The sequence below is a fragment of the Penaeus monodon genome, chromosome 22 (assembly GCF_015228065.2).
Source record: "Penaeus monodon isolate SGIC_2016 chromosome 22, NSTDA_Pmon_1, whole genome shotgun sequence".
Taxonomy (NCBI): Eukaryota; Metazoa; Arthropoda; class Malacostraca; order Decapoda; family Penaeidae; genus Penaeus; species Penaeus monodon.
In genome coordinates, this window is record NC_051407.1 from 27,194,011 (window position 1) to 27,194,222 (window position 212).

General features: G+C 55.2%; 1 protein-coding gene across 1 annotated transcript in view; it reads right to left on the reverse strand.

The window, feature by feature from the left end:
- LOC119587387 (receptor-type tyrosine-protein phosphatase S-like) overlaps nt 1–212 on the reverse strand; it is a gene marked incomplete in the record, with an annotated part of 26,335 nt that overhangs the window by 10,916 nt on the left and 15,207 nt on the right. Inside the window, 1 exon segment of the mRNA XM_037936130.1 lies at nt 54–189. Within this exon segment, the coding sequence (XP_037792058.1) occupies nt 54–189 (136 nt within the window).

Genomic DNA, 212 nt, shown 5'->3' on the forward strand with positions numbered 1-212 from the left:
TTTAATAATGAACAGAACAACGCTACGCAACCACCACAAACAAACCAGCCCACCTGATTCTCAACGAGCATTGGTCTTCCTTGTCTCAGCGAAGCAACCGATGCAGGAGCGTCTATGTAACCCTCGCTGTCCAGCTGATCGAGGAGAACAAGCACCAGTAATAGCGTGCCGGTCCTGCCTATGCCGGCGCTGCGGGGGAGACGGGGGGGAGT